The following is a 15,560-nucleotide window of genomic DNA, read 5'->3' as shown; positions in this document are numbered from 1 at the left end:
ACAGAAGAGCTTGATTCCTCTTCTGATTCCCTTGGAAGGCATGACCAACATTGATGCTTTGAATTATTCTTGAGCTCATTTGCTCATTCATTCACTTACTTATTCTTTCATTCATTATTTATTTAGTCCTCCATTAACCCTCTGATTTATCACTGATTCACCGATCCATCTATCCATCCATCCACTCAACCATTGACTCAGCTAACCATCCATCTATCCATTTAATCATCTACCCAGTTGTACATCCAGTCATCCATCCATCCATCCACCCATCCATCCATCTACCCATCAGTTTAATCATTCATCTGTACAACTATCCTGTCATTCATCCATCCATCTAACAAACATATTTTAAGCACCCATGTGTGCCCTGGGCTGGGGATACAAGTTTGAAAAATATGGCGAGTTTGCGTCTAAGGAGTTCCTGGTCTAGTGGGAAAGACAGACAGGGAGGATAAACCACAGTCCTTCAGTGTAGATATGGAAAACATGACTTTATATGCTACATCTGTTTTTGTGTTGAGGCCATATCTTTCTAGGCTAGCAAAGAACTTTACCCTCGGTCATGTTTCAGGGCTTCCATTTTCTCTCTAAGGATATGTGAAGGTTTTAGGAGATACACAGTGCCAGGGCTTGGGGAGGAGGGACCGTCTAGTCTTTGACATTTGTCTTTTTGTATTTCAGCTGAGTCTTACTAGGGTCTGGCTACCCTGGCCCTGAATGGATTTTTTTTTTTTTTTTTTTTTTTTTGCTAGGGGCACAGTCTTCTTTCTGCAAAGCTGCCCGTGGCTGCATCTGCCTAGAGCAGTGATTTTTAACTTGACTACACATCACATCACCCAGGGGGAGCTTTTAAACCGTGGAGTGCGGGCTCCACCCTAGACCAATTAAATCAAAAACTCCAAGAATGGGACCTGAACCATGACATTTTAATCTGGGACTTCCCCCAGAGTAGTCTAATGTAGAGTTAGGGGTAAGAAGGAACAGTGAGGAAGCCCACACAGTCTTTCCCTCCCCCGACTTTTCTTCTCTGTTTCTTCATCTTGGGCATGGTGGGTTGCTGTCTCTCTTCAGTCTGGGGATAATCTCTTCCCTTATGGGTTTCTGAACAAGACAGTCTGTCTTTGTCCTAAATCCATCCCCAAATAAAGAGCGGACAGAGATTCTGAGATTCTTTTTTCTGCTCAACCACATCCCTCCTTGGGCAGTGAGCTTAGGAGGAGATACTTGAATGAAGGTAAATGAGAGGGAGAGAGAGGAGGGAGGGAGGGAGGGAGGGAGGAGAGCCACAAGGTGGGTGTGCTTACTTCTGCTTGGGCCAATGTGAAGGAGTCTGTACAGGACGTTTGTTGAGGAGGAGGCATTGGGTGCTATGAGAACCTAGTCTTCGTCCTCGCTGCCCTTTGCTTCCACGGCAGTGCCACCCTCAGTGCACTGACTTCCACCTGGTTCCAAACTGCTCTAGAGTGTGGCCTTTGTCTGCTCACTCTGTCCTGGGATGCCCCATGTCTGGCCCAGAGATGGAGCTTTTAGCATATGCACTGTGTAAAAGAAGGTGTGGGGAGGGTGTGACTGGCTCCCTGGGAGAGAGCACCACACCCCCCCCAACCGTCCCTGCCCTGCCAGCTCCCCACCAGCAGCAGAGCGAGGCTCTCACCGTGAGTGTGTCCCCTGCTAGGTGGTGTGGATCACTGCCACGCTGCCTTACCTCGTGCTGTTTGTGCTCCTGGTCCACGGCGTCACGCTCCCCGGCGCCTCCAACGGCATCAACGCCTATCTGCACATCGACTTCTACCGTCTAAAAGAGGCCACGGTCAGTGCCCAGGGACCGCCCACCCTTGGGCCAGGGTTGGGGAGGGTTCTCAGTGCAGGTGGTGATAGAAAATCTGGTCCCAGCTCTGCGTAGCCTGGGACAGATCCTTTCCTCTCTGGGCTGCAGCTTCTCCATCTGATCATTGCTGATTTGATTTGCACCTGACAGTCTCCATGAGCTCTGATGGTCTGGAATCTGTGGTTCCATTGAGTGTTGCAGACCCCTCTTGTCAAGGAGAGCAATACCCTGTCCTGGGTTCTTACCCCTGCCCTGTGCCATGGGCCCCCTAACCTACCCCCTCCCCAGCTACTGCAGCCCTATTTCTAGTCCCCAATCCTGGCCTCTGCTATCGTCTGTGATGTCGACATGAGGAGCAGCATCAGCCACAGGGAGAGCCGGACCCTGCTGACTATCTCCCTGTGCAGCTTCCTCCAGCTCACTGTCCCGCCCAGAGACACAGATTACAATGAAGAGGGGGTGAATTTGGAGTGGAGTCCAAAGCAGCGGAGTGAGGCTGGAAGCAGAGACAATCTCAGAGGTCCTAGAGCCTTGAGCATCTTCAAATCACAGCTGAGATTATTCCCGCCCTCCTCCCCCATGTCCACCTCAAGGACAGCACTTTAACATTTCCCCTCACGATCCCTAAAGGCATCCTCATCCTCTGTTTGAACCTACAATAATCCCAGGAGGCAGGGTCAAATAGGACTAGGAGAGGTACTTCCTAGTATGCACCTCCCATAGTCCCAACACACCACAGTGTTACAGCCTGAGAACCAGGAGAAAAACCCATTTCCTTAGTAAGGCCAGAAAGAACAGAGCACGAGGCACGAGTCAGCCTTGTAAACTATGAAACAAATCGGAGTTCTGTCTGTTCTGCGCTGTTTAAACATCCTAAGTCTTTCCAGACAGTACGAATGGAGCCTGAGTGCCGTCCCAAAGAGCAAATCTGTCTTCCTCCATTGGATTGCTTCTCTCATTACACCCTCTGCTTACAAAGTAGCAGCAGTCTAGAATAACATGAGTGGGGAGATGACAGAAATCTCGCAAGTCTGAATTGCAGCTTAGTCCAGGTGAGCTCGGTACACGGATCCCCACTGTACAGATGAGGAAACTGAGATACAGACAGGGAAATTTACCAGGGCTAGACCATGAGGCTGAGAGGCTGGAGAGGGGCTCAGATCTCTGGGCTTCCAGCCACACAATTTTCATCAGCCAAAAGATGAAATAAACAAACCCCATTGCCCACCAAGGAGTCACTGTTGTCTATGGGTTGGCAGAAGCTACTGGAATCATTACCCATTTCCAAAGATGTTGTCTCCATAACCCCAGAGATTACAGTCATAAACCTTTGCCCTTGCCCCATCCACATTCTAGCCTAGAACTTGTAGTCTATTTCTTTGAAAATAAGGACATCAAATTGAGTCAGTGCATTCCTCCGGGATGAGCTCGCTCATGGCCACCCAAGGCTGGGAGATGCTGGAGACACCCCACCCTCTCCCCAGTGATTCTGTACAGGCTGCTGGGGAGCAGGAGGGGCATGACTGCCCATCTCTGGTTTAGACCTCGTTTCCTCAGGTCTCAGAGCATCCCTGGGGCTTCCCAGCCCTTCTGGAGCAGTGAGGTAGTCCAATTCTGTGGAAGCAGAGGGTGATGGCCTTTGTATGCCCATTTCAGGTATGGATTGATGCTGCAACTCAGATATTTTTTTCCTTGGGGGCTGGATTTGGAGTCTTGATTGCATTTGCTAGTTACAACAAATTTGACAACAACTGCTACAGGTAAGATCCTTACTGGGGCCCTGGAAAGCTCTAAACCCTAGGGATGAACCCTTGCAGGGATGGAAGAAAGGGCTCTGGTCTGAGACAAGTCAAGTTTTCTTCTTGGGTTCCATCCCCTGTGAAGCAAGGCAGAGTACAGACCATCCCGGATGTTCTGTGAAGGCTGACATGGCCTCTGGGGGTCCTGATGGACATCTTTCAGTTCAGGACACCTCTGAAACAGATGTAAGGTGAGAAGCTGGGAAAGTTAAGGCCACTAACACTGGGAAATCATGGTGCTGGGTAGCTGGGACAGAGGGCCACTGTGTGACTTTCTGAGCATCCAGCACTGCCTGTCCGTCTGTCTACCTGATGCCCGGGTGGAATATCCAGGTTGGTTACATGAGGGCTGAGGGCCTGGCAGGGTCAGAGCTTAAGACCACAGGGCATAATGAGAAGTCCGCTTAGGGCAGTGGAGTCAGAAGACCATGCTCTAGATCAATTGGTTCAGTCAGCATTTAATGCTGCCCCCCTGCAGGCCCGGTGCTGTAAGGGCCTCAGACATGGGCACCAATTTGGCCTGCTTCCATCTCTCTTTATCAAAAGCTTGAGACAGAATCACAGCCTCCCTGGTACAAGGCAGAGTAGGATGTGTGCATACTAGTGGGGCAGGCTATAGAGAGGCCAAGGAAATGGGGCAATCAGGGAGAGCACGGAGGTGCATTTGAGGTGAGCCTTGGAGGATAATTAGGTTTGGGAGAGGCAGACGTTGAGCAAGGGAATGACGTGCTTGGAGTGGACCAACAGTACGAGCAAAGCCAGAGGAGGTGGCATGTTCATGAACCAGCAAGTTGACTGGTTTGTTCGGAGCGTGCATGTTGAGGAGTCATGGAAAAGGAGCCTGGAAAGAAGGTTGGGTCATCTTAGCAAAGCCCCTGAAAGCCTGGGAGAGAAGTGAAAAGTTTGTTGAAGGAGGCTGGTGACTCACCTTCCCAGCAAGAGTTTGCTGTCAGGCTCTGGTATCAAGGTGTTTCATCCGGAAGCTGTTGACCTGTTTCCTGCACCTACATGTTCTGACCCAGTGTTAGTGGGGCACTGGGGGCCCATGTGGCAGCAGGGAAACTGACGAGGGGAATGGCATTTGAAGCCATGGATTCCATAGGTGGTCCAGCGGTCAACGAGCAGGGTTGGGGAGAATCAAGCAACTTGAACTAACAGTGTGCTTCTTTCCCCCAGGGACGCCCTGCTCACCAGCACCATCAACTGTGTCACCAGCTTCATCTCTGGGTTCGCCATCTTCTCCATCCTTGGTTACATGGCCCATGAGCACAAAGTCAACATTGAGGATGTTGCCACTGAAGGTGGGTGGGTGGACTTCTGCCCCACAGAAGAGGAGGGGGCTGAGAAACCCACCTCCTTCTTGGCTGTGCAGTTCTCTCATGGCTGCAGGACTGAGAGGGCTGGACATAGAGCTTTCTAGACTGCTCATTTGTTGGACTTTGAGGCCATCAGTAGGAATTCTGGGCAGAAGCTTCTCCTGAGGCCAGGCAAGACAGATTTTGGAGCACCCACTCTGTACCAGCCCCTGTGCTTAGCACTTGACATATCTTCGTTTAGTTCTTGCAGTGCTGCTAGACAGGTGTTAATAGACCCACTTTAAAGATGAGAAAGCTGAGACCCAGGCCATAGAAGCTGTTCAGGGGTCACCCAGCTAGTGAGCAGTGGCACCAGCATCCAACCAGTTTGCCTCTAGAGCCTGCGTCCTCCCCCCGCTGCTTCTCATATTCTTATGGCCACAAAGAGGCTGAGACCTGGGGAGGGGCTGCCTCTCATGGACTCTGAAGGTCACGCATTTTGGAGAGTAGGAGGATCCCTCACAGTGCGCGGGTGGTGGGGTTTGAAGCACGTTGTGTGTAGCTGTCCAGGTGAGGCACTGCTCTCTGGCTTGGCTGTTTGAGGTCAACCTCCTGGGTGCATCGGTGAACTCAGGCTGGAACTGGCTCCATCAGTCATCTTCGGAGCGTGGTTTGCCCAGACCACACGTGACTGCTCAGATATCATGGGGCAGGGCTGGGGCGTATTGGACCTCAAAACACTCCCCTCTCATCTGCAGCTCAGCCACTGGTGAGGTCCTCAATGTTTCTTACAGGAGCTGGCCTAGTCTTCATCCTGTACCCGGAAGCCATTTCCACCCTATCGGGATCCACGTTCTGGGCCGTCGTGTTCTTCATCATGCTCCTCGCTCTGGGAATTGACAGCTCAGTGAGTGATCTTGCTCAGATACCACCCCCGACAGACACCACTGGACCTGACCCTCCCTCCCCCAAATACACACACACACACACACTACTCAGTCTGAAGATCCCCCCAAGCACCTGATAAGTAGTTGTTTCCATAAGGCCCTATTTAAATGCAACAAGGAAATCAGTACTCACTCAGAAAGGCAAGACTGACGCCAAATCCAGGAGCCAGTAGAAACCCCCTTGGCATCTTGGAAATCCACGTCAGGAGAGACCTCAGGTAAACCGGCCCAGCGCTCTCCTATGGTAGGTGGGGAACTCATCCCAAGAGAGCACGGATAGAACCAGCCACTCTTCCCGTGATGTTTCATCATCCACCACCAAAAAACACTTTGAGCTGCATTAGTTTTTTAGATCCTTTATTTTACCCATCTGTAAGATTAGGTGTACTGGCCCCTTTTCGTAGCTAGGTCCACCTTTAGTACACGATGCAGATAAGTGTGCCAGAAGTGTTCGGGGACAGCTGGCAAATAGGTTTCCTCTTACTGGCTTTTCCTGGCCGTTAGTGGATCTGCTAAGAGCAGTGTGCTGAGAAGGACTCTGAGGCTGCTTCTGCTCTCCTAGGAGGAAATACTGATTTTGATCCCCAATTTGTGTCCAGGGTAAAAGGTGGGGAGTGATGCTTCCTGTCTGTCATCCAGGTTTGGGGTGTCACTTAAATAAACACATGGTTATTACTCATATGAGACTCTAGTAGTGACCTCGGAGAGAATAAAATTGCCCCTAGCTGTGGGATATGAGCCCCTGTGAGACTCTGTCTGGAGTTTGAGGTGACCGTTTTGCTTGATACTTAGAAAGGCGGCCAAAAAAACCCTACCAGAAACTGCTGCCTAAAGTTCCCACCACTAGAAGCCCTTCTTTGGTAGTTTTTCCAGAAGGCCCTTAGTTGCACGCAAATATCTAACAGGTGGTTTGGCATTTGACCCCTTTTACCGTCCGATCTGCCCTACAGCATCCACTCAGGCTGAGAGAGTGGACAGGAGTCAGGTACCTGCTGAGTGGAAGGAGACGGGACTTAACCCTTCACCCTCTCCCACGCGGTTTCTGAGTTCTGAGCTTGGCTGAGAACAGGGCGGAAGTGGATGAAAGGAGGGGGAGGAGGCAGGACCTGCCGATTTCTCTAGGGAAACAAGGCAGCTGGCAGGGTGCATGAATCCAGGGCTGCTGGGGGCCCCCCACTCCGGCATCCCACCCTGCCTGCTTCCCCGCAGATGGGGGGCATGGAGGCGGTCATCACGGGCTTGGCTGACGACTTCCAGGTCCTGAAGCGTCACCGAAAACTCTTCACATTTGGTGTTGCGTTTGGAACTTTCCTTCTGGCCCTGTTTTGCATAACCAAGGTGAGGAGGGGCTGGGCTCTGGGTCACCTGGAGCTTGTGGGGCTGCATTTCCATCCAGCCAGATATTCCCAGACATGAAGTTGGAGACAGGGCCAGGGTGAGCTCAGGGGAACCGTGGTGGTACCTGGCATCCTGAACTCTGTGGCCTGATACCCTAGGGTTACACCCCGTTGTCCTCTCTCCTGTTAGAGCAAAACTTTTAACTGCCTATTGGTTTGGGAGGCAGCATATTCCCTTTGAAGCGCATCTTGCTTTTTACTGGCTGAAGTACCCAACTAACATCAGACCCAGTGACCCCAGAAGGTCTTTGTTAGAGTATGTAACAGCAACCCAGTAGCTCTGTAGCCCCATCATCTGAGTTCTCAAACAGGGTTCTGAGTGAGCGGGACAGGGAACAGGTGAATTCTGATGGATGTAACAGTCAGTGGCCATTTCTAGCCGTGATGGCCTCAGGCTATCTCTGTCCACGCCCCAGGGTGGGATATATGTGCTGACCCTGCTGGACACGTTTGCGGCGGGGACCTCCATCCTGTTTGCTGTGCTCATGGAAGCCATCGGAGTCTCCTGGTTTTATGGTACGTGCTGGGCCCTGAGCGGGTGGAAAAGCCTCTGGCCCCTGTGCTTCTGGAGCCTGTTCACCTGGAGATGCAGAGTGACTCTCCATTTCCAGGGCAGCCGCTGGCTGATCCCAGAATTGAGCAAGTTGCTAATTGGGCGCAGGTCTCCCAGCCCTCAGCTCATCTCTGCGTGATGCAAGGGCCCCAGAGGCATCAGTGTCAGCTTTTGGAGAGGAACTCAGAGGAAGCTGCTGCTCCCCAGGGCACGCAATTCACTCTAGAGTCAGGTCGCCAGATTCAGCAGATAGAATACAAGACACCCAGTTAAACTTGAATTTCAAATAAACAGTGAACAGTTTTTTTTAGTATAAGTATGTCCCAAATTTTGCACAGAATTTTCTTAAGCTGAAATTTTTTTCCTTGTCTATCTGAAATTCAAATGTAACTGGGCATCTGCTTTTTTCACCAATCTTGTTCCGGCACTGAGTAGGGAGAACATGGTACAAAAGCGCTGAGTGGGGAGAACATGGTACAAAGTGTGACACGTGTTGTAACTGTTCCTTTTCTCCCCTACATGTCACAGCAAAGTTTAGTCCTGCCCTCACTCCTTTCTACTCATCAGAAAGGGATTTCGACATGAGTCTAGGTACTTCTACCAGGTTAAAGTCGGGGCAAACACTACACAGTCATCATTGTTTTAAGAAGCAGGGACCAAGAGGAAAGATCTGGGCTTTGGAGTCAGGCCACCCTGGCTGTGTCACCTGGGGCAGGTCCCCTCCCCTCCCTGATCCCTGGTTTGTCCTCTGAAAAATGAATTGAGGGGCACCTACAAGGATATACTGTCCCTGAGTGAGTCCTCTCCCCTGTTCCATACCAGCCGAGTGCCCATCCCCAGGTCTCCTAAGTGCCAGGGTGTCCCTGTCTTGCCCCACTGCTCAGCTGGCCCTCTGGGGACAGACTCTCGTGGGAAGGCAGCAGGGGCAGCCCTGGGCTCTGCAGGGGTGGCTGTGACACTGCCCCTTGTGTGCACAGGTGTGGACAGGTTCAGCAACGACATCCAGCGGATGATGGGGTTCAAGCCGGGCCTGTATTGGAGACTCTGCTGGAAGTTCGTCAGCCCTGTCTTCCTCCTGGTGTGTAGTGCCTGGTGGGGGCGCCCTTGGGGGAGGGGGAGGGAGGGATTATGTGCTTCTAAGGGAGGAGGTTCTGGGATGCAGGGCCCTGGGCATGCAGACACGTGCTCGGGATGCTCCGCCCTGTTGATTCCAAGGGGGCTTCCTTGGGGCCCGGTTCCTGGGGCTTTGTGTGCCACCACTCAGCCCAACTCCAAGGCCACCTTTCCAGTCTCCTCCTTTTATTGCTTCTGCTTCTTTAGCTCCTTTTTGCTATCCTTCCTGACTTGAACTCTGTCTCCTTTCCTTCTCTATCTCCTCCTTCCTTACCGTCTCTGTTCCCCATGTCCATCTCCCGCACTGCCCCTCACTGCTCTCCTGTGTCTTGCTGCTTCTCTCCCTCTCTCCCACCCTCTCCCTCTCTCCCACCCCATCTCTCCCTGTCTCTCCCCCTCCTCATCGCTCCTCTCCCTTCTCCCCCCCAAGTTCGTGGTGGTCGTGAGCATCATCAACTTCAAGCCGCTCACCTACGATGACTACGTCTTCCCGCTCTGGGCCAACTGGGTTGGGTGGGGCATCGCGGGCTCCTCCATGGTCCTGGTGCCGGCCTACATCGTCTACAAGTTCCTCAGCACGCGGGGCTCCCTTCGCGAGGTGAGCTCTGGGTGGCCCTGGGAGGGCGGGGGCCAGCGTGGGCGGGGGATCCGGAGTCATTCCCGTGGGGGTGGGAGAGAGAGACAGAAGGACACCGACTCCAGAGTCAGACCCACCACATCGGCCATGTTGCTTCCCACAGCCTCGGGTTCCACATTTGTGATCTGGGGATAATAATATGGACTTCGAAAGGTGAAAGGGGGTGCTTAGCACAGTGCCCGGCACATGGGACACGGTCAACACGTGGTACCTACTATCACGTGCGTCGTGTGTGGCGTGTGCCCCTCCTCTCTTCAGACTTTCTGGATATAAGAAGCTCAGCCGCCATCTCAGGCTGACTTAGACAGACTGCATCCATGGTGCCCACACCCCTGCCCCACCTCCTGAGGTCTGGCATGTCCCCAGAAGTCCCCGCTCTCCCCATCCAAGCTCACTGTGACCTTGTATCTCAGCTTTCTCCTGCCTCTTTCCTGAACCTGACACCTGATCAGCTTAAACTGGAGATTTCCAAGATGTGTTTTCTTCTTTTAGCAGTGTGCCCTGCAGATACATATGCAGAGAAGAAGTATTTAGGAAAGAGAGCCTTTTAACTGAAATTATGTCTCCCCTATTCTTTGGTTGTTAAATGCCCTTTCTTCCTTTTTTTTTTTTAAATTGTAGTATAGTTGGTTTACAATGTTGTGTTAGTTTCTGGTGTATAGCATAGTGATTCAGTTGTATATGTGTTACACATTCTTTTTCTTTATAGGTTATTACCTACATTGAATATAGTTCCCTGTGCGGTACAGTAGGACCTTGTTATTTATGCCCTTTCTTTCATAAATAACGGTGACAGTCTTTTCCTAGTGTCCTTACTTGAAATATAAAGATTTCCTTCTTTCGTTCTTTTATCCACTTGCTTCACAGATATTAACTGAGAACCTGTGCGGGGCAGGAAGTGTTCCCACAGTAGACAGACTCCCCGGAGTTCACGTTCTCATGAGGGGACAGATAAGACACTTGGGGATGTAAGGAGTGAGCCATACAGAAACTTTGGGCAGAGGGTCCCAGGCAGGGCTGTGTCCACCCCCTCCCCTCTAGGTCCTTGTGACGTGTTTCCTGTCTATGAAATCCCAAAGTCTGGCAGTTGGCTCAATGAACATTCACTGGATGAATGTCTCAGAGTGAACCGACCAGCTCCACAAACCAGGGCGCGGGCTGTCCTCTGGGCCAAGCTGAGGCCTCCCCTTCTCCATCCTCTCACAGAGACTGGCCTATGGCATCACCCCAGAGAACGAGCATCACCTGGTGGCCCAGAGGGACGTCAGGCAGTTCCAGGTAGGTGCAGCCTGGACCATTCTGGTGGGGGCCACGGGGCGGGGGCTGCTCCCCGCTGTGCTGGCCGAGACAGGACCACACACCACCTGCCAGAAACCCCAGAGCAGCTGAGGGCGGTAGCCCCGGCGAGTGTGATGCTGGGCGGGACGGAGGAGAGGGCCGGTCCTCTGCCTTCCACCAGCCTCCGCCTGCCCCTCTGGCTTCCTGGACCTGGAATACCACATGCCCAAGCTTTCCTAAACTCTGTTCTCTCTCTTTGAGTTGTCACCTTGGAGTGTCCCATAATTAGGCTGAGGATTTTTTATCTACAAGGAAGCACTGCAGGTGTATCAGTAACATGTTGACCTGAGTCCTGCTCCCTTCCCCTTAAAGATGTGGTGGTGGGGGATTGGGGAGGGGCCCCGTGAGCCCCCTGCTTCAGACTTACTGGGTGACTTGGCAAAGGCTCCTTTGCCTTTTTTGGATCCTGGTAACCATGAGGGAATCAGTCTGCATATTCTCCGGGTCTTTGAAGGAAGCAGCTGTGTTTTGTGCCCCTCTGTGCTTCCCACTGCCCTTCTCAGCTGGCCCTTGTCCCTCGGTCCCTGCCTGCCCTGAGCCTAGCCTAACGGCCTCGCCGTCTTTCTCTGCAGCTGCAACACTGGCTGGCCATCTGAGCCTGACCCCGAGGAGGAGCCCTGCTGCGCCAGCATTCAGGTCCAAGGCTTCCTACCACCCCGGGCACTGTCTCGGGGTTCCTCTTCCACCCCACCTCCCTCTTTTCCGAGTTACCACTGATTTAGTGCCCTGGTTTTCGTTCACCTTCTGTTCACCTGGCCTGAAGGCTGTGAGCTTGGATTGGTAAGCCTCAGAGAGAAGAGGAGAGGAGGGAACCAGAAAATGACTTCTGTGGAACCTCCTTAGTGTGGAGGCAGTCTCACCCAGCGTGGGAGCCTGGGCTGAGGTCCACGGCTCGGGCAGAACTCCCCGCCACAAGTGCTGGTACTTTGGGCCTCAGAAGAAATCCTCCATCAGGCAAATCAGACAGAGGAGGTTGCTTTTGGTCAGACACCGTAAAACCAAAACACAAATAAAAAGCCCAGCTGAGGCTGGCGGCGGGGGGAGGGGGGGTCCCATAGATTTGTCCACCCCAGTCAGTGCTCTGGTGTGTGGAACTTGGTCAGGGAGCTTGGGTGTATTTATCGCTGCCATGAAGTCTGTGGATAGAAGCTTTGGGGGGTCATGAGCAGAAACCTTCAGAGTTAGTTTTCACTCTGGTGGACCTGGGTTTGATTTGTGTGTGTTCTGGAACATTCTTCTGGCTTCTGGTGTGTAGAGTCCAGATGGTGACACAGTGAGCAGCTTCTGCAGAAGAACCAGACAAGCCTGTAGAGACCGTATGTGGGCCTCGCTGTGTCAGGTACATGGAGCCCAGAAACCTGTCTGTGGCTCCTGAGACCTTCCTGGGGGACTTGGGCCAGGAACCCAGCAAGGCCAGCTGGGTGTCTCCACTATGGGATTCTCTGCTGTCCTCATGGGGCCAGGCGGGTGTCCAAGGACGGCCCGATAGGCTGCCTGTTTCTGTATTGTTCATGGATACCTGCAAAGCCTGTCCCTGGGAATCCCACCCAGCACAGACCAGGCGTCTGGAGTGATGGAGAGTAGGCCCTGAAAACTCCCTTTGTCTCTCTTCATGGACCAGACTTGGTACCGTGGAGGGCAGCGTGGAACCAAGCACGTAGCACCTCAGTCACTCAGGTTGAGGGGAGACTATTCTGAGTTGCTGGAGCAGGTTGGTAGGTGGAGAATTTCTACGCTGACTTCTGATACAAACTCATGAGTGGTGCCCCCTGGTGGTGCTGTTGGTTAGTTTCGGCTCATTCAGAGAAATGATTTGTAGTTTGGTAAGGCAGTGCCATTTGTTTGGAATTTCTATTTATGGTTTGAGTTTCTTACACCCTCGTTGGAAATCTAGACTTGTGGGTTCTTGTTCTGACTGTGGGAACCCCCATTGTAGAATCTTGGGCAAAAAAAGAGAGGCCACATTTTTTCCACTGGCGTCTAGGGAGGCACACATCCAAAAGGTGCTTTGGGAAAAGTGGGGTGTCACTGAGCCCCATCTGCTGATGGTGCAGTCGGTGGAAGATGGCTGTGGGGGGCCAGCTGGGGGCAAGGTTCTACTGGGTTAGGGTCCTTATGTCATTCTTTAAAGAAAAGTGGGAGAAACAAGAGACCTTGGATCTTTCCATATAAAAAGTCCAGTTCAAAATCTGAGATAGCCCAAGTGGCAAGTGACTGGGGCCCTGAAAAAGGTAGGGCCTGAGAGGATCCCACAGAGTGGGCCAATCAGGTAGGGGTCTGGGAATGAGAGCAGGGTGACCCATCACTGATGGAATCTGGCCCCATCAGTGACTTTGAATCCTCCCATGAAGGGTAATTACTCCCTAGGTGTAATTTTTTTTTTCCACAAGCACTTTGATCTACGTTGCCTCCCATCCGCCTAGAGATTACTACAGGGCTGGCTTCTGGGTCCCCATTTCCCAGGTGAGAAAACCAAGGTCCAGCATTTCAGTCAGTCTTGCTCAGTGCCTCAGCTATGAAGGGATCCAGTCGGATCCTCAAAGCAGATCCCCTGACTCTCAGCTGAGAGCACTTTGAAATTCCCAGCACAGTGTGGTTTACCCCACCCAGAGCTGTCATTTAGAATAAACAAAAATCCATCCAGTCAAGTGGCCAAGGAGTATTTCTTAGCAAGAGTGTGTCAAAAGAAGGGAAGAGGGGGTGTCATTTATCCTCCTCTAGCTGGTTGCAGAGAGGCAGTTCTTAGCTGCTCTCCTTTGGTGAAAACAGTTCCTCTAGGGAACAGTGGGATGTGAACAGCTGAATCTGCTTGGCAGAAATGAGGGGAAACAGTCAGAAGAGCCTGTGTATCAGGGCAGTCTTGAGAGAGAGCCTGCCATTTCCTCTTTGCCATCTGCACATGGCCTTTCTGCCTCCAGACACTCGTCCGAAGGCGAACCGGAGATGTGGTGCTAGCTGACCCCACGCCAACCAACCCAGTGGTGCTGTCTTGTGGGGGAAGTTGGCTCCTGAGCCTGGAGGGGGTGGGGGGGAACCTGATCCAACCCCAGGGTCCCTGGGGTTGGGGGGGACCCAGGACAGCCATGGACATTCTCAAGGAGGTGCTGGCAGACCTTCTGGGTTCACCTTTCACCCACACTTCATGAGGAGGGAACATGTGCTTTATCATAAGTGATGTTTGACTTCTTATTTGGGACCTTTTTTTTTGATAGAGGTTACCCGGGATAAAGGTGCTCCTGTGTACTGTACAGGACACTTTTGATATTTTCCCAGATTTTTAAGGAATTATTATTTTCCATGAAGTGTACAAATATCTGTTTAAGACCATCACGTTAATATCTACTCAAGGTCTAGTTATTTAGCGTCTACCTGTGAGTTGGTCTTCATTCCAGATGCGAATGAGACAGAGGAGAAGGGGAATTGCCAACTCCTGCTGAGTATCCTGCTGAATAAAGGCCCCCAAAGCCGCCTTCATTCTCAGAGGGGTTCTTGCCCAGGTGGGAGACTGGTCTCGTGCAGAATGGTCTGTGTTGCCGCTGTGGTAATGTGAGACCGGATATTCTTACCAAAGATGTCATTTCTTAGTAAGAAGCCCACTGAGCTCATTTCATTTCGTTTGTCTGTTTCCTTTGAGAGCCATGGAAGGGAGAAGAACAGAGAGGGAGTGTAGTGTGGTGAAAACAGCACAGCGCTTAGAGTTGCACAGACCTGGGTCTGCAGCTATCTTGCTGGGTGGCCTGGGGAGAGGGGCTCCACCTCTCTGGGCTTCAGAGTTCGGGTTCTGTAAAACCAAGGGTTGGATCAGAGAATCAGAGGTCCTATCCAGTAAAAAAAAAAAAAGTTCCTGTCTCTGTAACAGTGTTATCATGCTAAATTTACAATGAAGGAAGCACCCTGCTTACTGTAGGACTTCCCAGAATGATGTAGTGACCCAAAACCTACTACTGAGCAGAGAAATGTCAGACCTATGATTTTTCAGGACAGTCAGTAGTTCCTCTTTCTCCGATATTTCTTCAACAGATGCCAGAAACACTTGATATTTAAAAAATAAATCCAACCCTTTTGTTTTGAGGATTTTGAGGGTAGACTTGTCATGTCCTTGTGAGTCCTAGGATCCGCCTCTCTGCGAATACGCAGCATGACTATTGCTGCAGTCGTAGAAGTCACCAAAATCCTGGTGAATGTGACATTGCTTCGGGGCGTGCCCACCCCATCCCTCTGTTTCTCCACTTCTGTGTAAATAAAGACTTTCAGTGGTGCCCCATGTCATGGACTGTTCCAATGTCATGCAGATTTCTATATCTGGTGTGCATTTCTTTTAAAAGCTCTTCTCTCCATGGAAAATTAAATGTACAGAATAATAAAGGATATTTCCTGTGCCATGTATCTGGTAGTGGAATTCTTTCTGCCATGAAGGTAAAATGCTACCAATTAACTAAGTCTAGTGGGTCTTCTGTGATCAGCCTCTAGTTAGTAAAGAAGAGCTTCTGGTCATAGTAGCCCACCTTTCACCCAAAGAACCCTTTTCATAACCTATGGAACAAGAGACTGGGGGAAGGAATTACATCTGTAATCTTAGCTCTAAGATTGACACATATTTTTATTTAAATAGAAAGTGGATACCAAGTTGGTTAACTAGTTTTGCTTTTT

At 51.4% G+C, this 15,560-nt stretch overlaps 1 protein-coding gene across 4 annotated transcripts in view; it reads left to right on the top strand.

Moving 5' to 3' along the window:
* Window positions 1–15,290, top strand: part of SLC6A2 (solute carrier family 6 member 2) — a 40,573-nt gene extending 25,283 nt beyond the window's left edge. For all 4 annotated transcript variants that reach the window (XM_074370722.1, XM_045523130.2, XM_074370721.1 and 1 more), the window contains exons 6-15: window positions 1,679–1,813; window positions 3,488–3,591; window positions 4,807–4,931; window positions 5,720–5,832; window positions 7,082–7,210; window positions 7,686–7,785; window positions 8,800–8,900; window positions 9,366–9,533; window positions 10,779–10,850; window positions 11,483–15,290. In XM_074370722.1, coding sequence (XP_074226823.1) covers window positions 1,679–1,813; window positions 3,488–3,591; window positions 4,807–4,931; window positions 5,720–5,832; window positions 7,082–7,210; window positions 7,686–7,785; window positions 8,800–8,900; window positions 9,366–9,533; window positions 10,779–10,850; window positions 11,483–11,506 — 1,071 coding nt within the window. In that variant the 3' untranslated portion in view covers window positions 11,507–15,290. The remainder of the gene's footprint in view (window positions 1–1,678; window positions 1,814–3,487; window positions 3,592–4,806; window positions 4,932–5,719; window positions 5,833–7,081; window positions 7,211–7,685; window positions 7,786–8,799; window positions 8,901–9,365; window positions 9,534–10,778; window positions 10,851–11,482) is intronic.
* The last annotated feature ends 270 nt before the right edge of the window (window positions 15,291–15,560 follow it).

This window comes from Camelus bactrianus, chromosome 9 (genome assembly GCF_048773025.1).
Source record: "Camelus bactrianus isolate YW-2024 breed Bactrian camel chromosome 9, ASM4877302v1, whole genome shotgun sequence".
Classification (NCBI taxonomy): domain Eukaryota; kingdom Metazoa; phylum Chordata; class Mammalia; order Artiodactyla; family Camelidae; genus Camelus; species Camelus bactrianus.
This window is presented reverse-complemented; position numbering and strand designations above follow the sequence as displayed.